Source organism: Mus caroli, chromosome 15 (genome assembly GCF_900094665.2).
Source record: "Mus caroli chromosome 15, CAROLI_EIJ_v1.1, whole genome shotgun sequence".
NCBI lineage: Eukaryota > Metazoa > Chordata > Mammalia > Rodentia > Muridae > Mus > Mus caroli.
The window spans coordinates 88,466,944-88,474,594 of record NC_034584.1 but is presented as its reverse complement, the minus strand read 5'-3'; the positions used below and the strand labels follow the sequence as shown (position 1 = coordinate 88,474,594).

The following is a 7,651-nucleotide window of genomic DNA, read 5'->3' as shown; positions in this document are numbered from 1 at the left end:
AAAAAAAAAAAAAAACTTAAGAGAAAGCAAACCAGTTGGACCAGTCTTCCAGTCTTCTGCTTTTAAAACTCAGCAAAGCATAGCTTTGCTGTGAGTCTGACCTCTGTGCTTTGGTTTGCAATGAAAAACTGAAGAAAGTTTAAAGAAACTCTACAAAGCAGTTATCAGCAAATCTCCCTTCTGTTGGGATGTGCTAAGTAAGGGTGGTGCTCCATCTGCATTTAATCCAGGGAGTCTGTCGCTAGCAGGACCCAGCTTCTCTCTGTCCAGAGACTCTTTGTTTTATGCTACCACACCAAACATGGACCGCAAGCTCAAAACCAGCCTGGACTACACACCTAGACCATGTCTCAAAACAACAACAACAACAGAAAAGGCAAACAAAGGCCACCAATATCAAAGTATCCAAGACTTTTATTAAGCCAGGCATATGGTTGAGCACTGAACTCTCTCACTATAAAAAAATTGTTATCGGCCTTCAAGCTACACATACAAACATAAATAAATAAAATTAATTAATTAATTAATTAATTTTTAAAAAAAAGAAAAGAAGAAAAAGTTTCATAAAATAAAAAACAAACCTATGTGTTGTAAATGCCTCTATCTTCCTAAAAAGGAGAAAGGTTCGCAATATCCTAAGTAAAACAAACACAAAGCATCGCTATCTAGGGCACTGTGCCTGCTAAGTAACATGTTTATAACCACAAAAACCACTGGGAGAGACCTGAGAGTTTCCCACACACCCCTCAGCACCCGGGGGCTGGGGAGCACGCTGTAACTCACCCCATGTTCCCGTCCATCAGAAGGATGGTGTTATAGATGTGAGAGAAGATGAAGAGAAAGAGAATCGTGCTGAAGAACATTGTCATCCACGACCCATGGTCTTCCCGGAACATTTTTAACCGGAGCAACTGGCCTGAAATATAAATATCGCAAGTGAGTGTGCACTGGCAATTGAAATTCATATATCTTTGCTTTACTTTAGCCACTGGAGAACCTTTGGGAAAAGCCATTATGTAATGCCTTCCGGCTTTTTATGAAGAAAGAATCATGAATAAAGTCCAAAAAAAAAAAAAAAAAAAAAACAGTACTCCTCTAGAGAGTGGTCCTAATGCGAGAACGATTGCTCGGGGATCATCCACTGCCCAGGGATCATCCATTTCTCAGGCATCATCCACTGCTCAGGGATCATCCACTGCCCGGGGTCATCCATTGCTCAGGGATCATCCACTGCCCAGGGATCATCCATTGCTGGGGTCATTGATTGCTCAGGGATCATCCACTGCTCAGAGGTCATCCATTACCCAGGGGTCATCCATTTCTCAGGCATCATCCACTGCTCAGGGATCATCCACTGCCCGGGGTCATCCATTGCTCAGGGATCATCCACTGCCCCAGGATCATCCATTGCTGGGGATCATCGATTAATCGGGGATCATCCATTGTTCAGGGGTCATCCTTGCTATATTTTATTTCACAAATGCACTCTTAGTTCACACTAAAACTGCTTGAGGCCATGAAAAGCCAAGCAGTCCGTTCTGCATTGCTTCCTTTTGGTTCCAGACACCCATCTTAAAACCATGGTAAGCTCCACTTCTAATAAGATACCACTTCTTACGGGACAAGACAAGGAAAATCAAAGATACCGTCGTCAGATGCAGAGGACTCAGCTTTACTCTTAACAGCCACATGTGTGAGGGGGGATCCCGTGTGTGTTACAGAGTGACATGTGACTTGTTGGAAAATATAATTTCCTCATCCATGGAAACACAATTTACAAAGACAAATTATAGAAAGAGAAATAAGGTTAAATTGTTACATTTTTATGGAAAGGATAAACACTGAAATAAAAGTTATTAATGCCAGAAGTGTCCCAGAAAAATGTTTTACATTTATGAATATAAGTATTCTGAGAGATGAGTACAATCATATTGTTTGCCTATAAATAAAACCCAAGAGAAAGAAAACGGTGACAGTGGGCCACCAGCCTTTTTAAAGATAAACTTTGGCTGGTGCAATTATTTTCATTCCTCAGAAGGCTTATGTCGTCAGTGAACAGGAGATGATACAGAAGGAGCCACAGTAATAGGGAGAGGGCTGGAGATGGCTCGCAGTTAGGATCACAGAATGTTCCTACTGAAGACCCTAGCTCAGTCCATGAGCTCACAACAGGATTCATCCTCTCTCTCTCTCTCTCTCTCTCTCTCTCTCTCTCTCTCTCTCTCTCTCTGTATATGTGTGTGTCTGTGTCTCTCTGCCTCTCTGTCTTTCTGTGTCTGTCTCTCTCTCTGCCTCTCTGTCTCTCTCTGTCTATCTCTCTGTGTCTTTCTGTGTGTCTCTCTGTCTGTCTCTGTCTCTCTATCTCTCTCTCCTCTCTCCCTCCCTCCCTCCCTCCCTGCTCTGTGTGTGTATATGTGCCTGTCTGTCTGTATTCTATCTGTCTCTCTCTGTCTCTCTTTTATGCACGCACACATACAGGTAGTTAAAATAAAATACCTTTTAAACAAAGTAAACCTGAGCCTTTTTTAAATAAAATGTGTCAATAAAACAAAAAGCTCCCCCTTTTAGCTACACAAAATAGACAAATGTTTCCTCCTGAAATGACCTTACAAGGGACAGGCAAACAGCTTATAGAGAGAAAAGGTCTGTTAAGACCTACTTTAGGCTAGAGATGGCTCAGCATTTAGGAGCCCTTAACGCTCTCCCAGAGAACCCAAGTTTGGTTTTTAGCACCCATGTCCGGGGGGTTCACAAGCACCACCAACAGCTGGGGAACCTGATGCCTCTTTCTAATGCCACACACACACATGTGCACAAAAAAAACTAATGTCAGGATTTACCTATAAACTTTCCCCCTTGTGTTTATTTTGGTTAAAATGGTGTATTAGATGTCACTTGGAAACTAAGAAACATTCTCCTACCCCAAACTTTAGCTGGGGGCAGGAGGGATGGCAGATTAGATTATACAATTAGGCTTCCTGGCTTACCTAGGATAAGCAGAGGGCAAATATTAAAATCAGAGGGAGCTGACAAGATAGCTCAGCTGATAAAGTCCTTATAGCGCAGGACTTGAGGTCCATCTCCAGACTCACATTCTAAAAAGCTAGGTGGTGGTGAAGCTGGTCAGAAGGAGACCAGGCTTACCCCTGTGGCTCAATGGCCAGCCAGCTCACTAATCAGCAAGGCCTGAGTCCCAGTGAGAGACCTGCCTGCCTCCAAGAAGCAAAGTGACAGACAGCACCTGAGATATGACATTCGTTGTTACCAGATGAGGCCCGCAGGTGCGTTGCACCGACTCTGGCCTCCACGAGCACATGGGAATACACACGTGCACACACAAACAGAGTTTTCAAAAGGAAAATGTGACTGGGTAGCTAATAAAACACTGCACAAAGCTGTACCAAAAATAAGTGGTTCCAGCACCACTGCTGACAGGATTTTAGAACTTGCAGATCAACTGACTGGGCAGTTATGGAAAGCCAGGAATGTTGATAGCTCTATGTGAGACACTGACAAGAATATTACGGCACATAGCTATTAAGCAGAGAGTGTTTGGGGCTAAAAATACATAACATAAATATCTTAAAGCAATTGATAAAATACGTATTAATTCAATAAAGAAATATATTTAATGAAATATATTTACATGGCAGATAAAGTCCTAGTTGTCAGAGGATGCATCAGTGAGCAAGCGCGAGGACGCTGAGGGACAAATGGCACTGGGCAATCAGGGAAGACACAACCTGATGGTATCTATGGACTGCCTTTGAGGTTCCCAGAGCTTCGTGTCTCTTCTGCTACAAAGACCTGTGCAGCGAATGCAGTCATTGATAATGAACCATGAGGACTTTTACTCTAAATGTAAATTTCTTTTTCAGTGTCTTTTTATGTCAAAAACTCACTGACTGGTTTTCTAGAATCAAATCTTAACGATGGCGATTTAGGCGTGCTCTGCAAATAAAACGTGGTGAATTAACCACGCGTTGCCTGAAATAGTACAGAGTCAGTAAAAAGGGAAATGTGACAGACCCATTACACGGTCACCACCAAGCTCACGGTCTGCCATTCCAGCAGTAGACGCATCAGAGTATGATGGCCTCCAGTTAACAGGGTTAGTACACATAGATGTACCTGTGGGGTCAAATCACATGAAAGTTCCCCTGGAGCAACTTCGAGATTAACTTACACAGTGACCACCAAATGCCAGAAACATGGGCTGCCATCGACTGACTGGTTCCACAAATGACTTCCCAGTATACAATTGAGTCCAGAATCTTGGCAACATCACTGCCCAGGCAGCAGGACAGGAGTGACAGAGTGGCACACACAAATGGAAGAGTTAGTCCCGGGATGTTCTCCAACCCTGAAAAGCTTTAGCAACAGACGAAAACCATCGGGAAATGCCAGCACTGCATGACGAGCTCCCCGTGTTCCTGAGATAGTGCTTTGAACAGAATCCCTTGACCTGTCCGGGGCTTCAACTGAGGGAGAAATTAACTCCTTTGCAGCCATACATATTTCAGAGTGTCTTAGTCAGGATCTCTATTCTTGCACAAAACATCATGACCAAGAAGCAAGTTGGGGAGGAAAGGGTTTATTCAGCTTACACTTCCCACATTGCTGTTCATCATCAAAGGAAGTCAGGACTGGAACTCAAGCAGGTCAGGAAGCAGGAGCGGATGCAGAGGCCATGGAGGGGTGCTGCTTACTGGCTTGCTTCCCCTGGCTTGCTCAGTTTGCTTTCTTATAGAACCCAAGACTACCAGCCCAGAGATGGCTCCACCCACAAGGGGCCCTCTCTCCTTGATCACTAATTGAGAAAATGCCGCACAGCTGGATCTCATGAAGACATTTTCTCACCTGAAGCTCCTTTCTCTGTAGTAACTCCAGCCTGTGTCAAGTTGACACAAAATCAGCCGGTCCACAGAGGCTATTAAAGCCAGGCCTGTGTTATCTGACCATCAAGAAGGCAGCCGACATGAAATCTGAACAGTCAAATGGTAACTTCATTTCCTTCACCTTTGTTTATATTCACAGTTAAAGGAATACATATTAAAACATTCCTTCTGAATGGAATACAGATGGCCGCGTTACAGAAGGAAAAATTACAGCCTACAATGTTCTCACTGGGATCACACGACTACAGAAGACCTGAGGACCAAACTTGACACCACACTGCCTGCTCTGTGCGCATTTTAACCATCTACATACTGCAGGGAGGTGGGAAACCATGTTTATCCTTTCTATCATTGTGTTCCTGGGCACGGTGCCAGGATCTGAACCAGGTAAGATCCCCCAGAAAATTCATGTTGGAATTCTATTCCTCCTTTAACCGTTTTGAGATGTGGCCTTTGAGAGATGATTACATTGTTATGGAGGTTTAACACCTGGGGACTGGGCAGGCTCTCTGGAGACTGGATTAGGCACCTCGAGGTGGGTTGTTGTAAAATGAAGACGCTGCGTGGCTTGTCTGTTCTGTTGTGTCCAGTCGCTCTCTGCATTTCAGAGCAGCGTGAGCTTAACAAGAGCCGAGATGCCTTCCAGTGCTCGGCTTCTAGAATCACGAAGCAAAATGATTTCCATTCTTTATAAATCACCCGGGCTTAGGTATCCTTTTCATGGCAACGGAGAGTACACTAAGACACTATGGTGCCTGGCACCACTATCTCTTAAATCAATGTTGGCCTGAGCAGAGACAGCAGAACACAACAAAACCTTATTGCATGGGCTCTCTATCTCTAAGTCTGCTTCTTCCTACACTGCTTCCCTGAACCCTACAGAGAGCACCAGCTGCTCACACCTCCTCCACCTTTATCTTCTCAAACATCGGCTACTTGTGCATCTCTGTTGGTTCCTACTTAACTTGAAACTCAGATTCTCTTATTAGAGTTTTCCCCAATATCATTATCCCCTGTACATCCTACATGTGTTTTACATTTCCTCTATAAAACCCCAACTGTAGTTCATAACTACGGTCTGCTCTCACTGATCCTGTTAAAGGGCTGTGGGGAGCACTTTTGGTTGGCAATGACATATGGTATAAGCCATGACCTCCAGTTCCAACTGGGATAGCTGGCACAGCCATGTAGTAATGGCTGCCCAACTCCTCCTCCTATCCTCCTCAACATCTATTTGGATTTCCACCTCAAAGCTTTTAGGGAGCCTCTTTACTCTCGGGATATCTTTATCCCAGACCCGATGAGATACAATGGCCGTTAAACTTGATTACTCTCAACTTCATGCCCGCTCCTACTCATTCACTCTCAGGGTAAATCATTCATTCTCCTGCTCTTGTTTCTCAGAGAATGCAAAACTATTCTCAGAAGGGACCCCCCTGGTGCCTTTTTAAAAGTTCCTCTCTTAGGAACTTCCCACAGCTATCTTTCCTCTTTGTGTATGCTCAACCCCTCCCACTGTCCTCATCTTTCTTCCTCTGCCTCAAAAAATCTCTTTGATCCTTAAAACAAGGCTTGCTTGTTTTCAAGCCCTTCAACTATATCCACTCTTCTTGTCTTTGGGGGGAAAAATAAGAAAAAGCATTACCACACCCACTCCCTGAAATCTAAGTTGCCATGCAAACACAATACTGAAATTATCCTGGCAAATGCTCACAGCACCCACCAATGCCAGCTCCAGAAAAAACAAAACAAAACCCTGCACTTTGATTTGCTACACATCTTGGCTGCAAAGGGCAATGCCCTTTTGATATTGTACTTTCTTGGCTTCCTTGACAGCAAGCACATTTTGTCCTTTCCAATGTTTGTGACTATCCTCGGTGACTTATTTTATTTAGCAAGCTCTTCTACATATCGCATAGATGGAATCCTCCCATGGTCTGTCACCAGGATTGTTTTCATAACAGTCCACAATCATACCCAGTCTCATGAGTCCAGCATCCATGTCCCAGCAGAGACTCTTCCACCTCTGCCTCTGCCCTTTCTCCTCCTGCATGAACCAATGTAAAAATCAAACTCAGCACAGGAAAACAAACTCCAGAACCCCAATCCTTGTCCCAACAAACAAGCTATCCATATCTCCAGCCTGTCTCTTGTCATCCTTAGATCCACTTCTGACTTCACTCTTTTGTCGTTTTCAAAATTATCCACAGTAGAATTCCTTTTTTTTTTTTTTTTTTTTTTTTTTTTTTTTTTTTTTGCTTTGTAATATTACCTCACTCTTCCCGGTATTTAGTTTTGGTTCTTGGTGAAAGGATCCCAACAAGCTTCTAGCTGGCCTTTCTTATGTAAGCCTTTCCTATTTCAAGCTACCCTTCCACATGGCCAGCAGGCCTAACTGAAATAGAAAAGTAGCCACATCACCCTTCATTGGAAACCTTCTGGAAGGTGATCATTTCTTCCCCTGCAGTGTAAAATCTAAGCTCTCCCTTGTGGTCTACAAGGCATCACGTAGTCGACCAGTAAGCTTCTGGCTCACCACTCCCTAACTTCCACTCTGCTTCCCCTCGCACCAAGCTGGTTTTGGTTTCCTGTGTTTGTGCTGAACACTCTGCCTGGGTATTCTTTCTTTTCCATTGGCCACCAACTCCTATCTTTCATGTAAGCCTTAAAATTTAGGTCAGTGGTGCTGTCTGGGTCATCTCCCTTGGTTAGTATTTTACATATGGAGCAACACACCAAAGGCATTTCTAGAT

General features: G+C 43.8%; 1 protein-coding gene across 3 annotated transcripts in view; it reads right to left on the bottom strand.

Moving 5' to 3' along the window:
- The window catches only part of Tmem117 (transmembrane protein 117), a 460,550-nt gene that overhangs the window by 369,934 nt on the left and 82,965 nt on the right, over positions 1-7,651 (bottom strand). For all 3 annotated transcript variants that reach the window (XM_021183072.2, XM_029469872.1, XM_029469873.1), the window contains one exon: positions 784-916. In XM_021183072.2, coding sequence (XP_021038731.1) covers positions 784-916 — 133 coding nt within the window. The remainder of the gene's footprint in view (positions 1-783; positions 917-7,651) is intronic.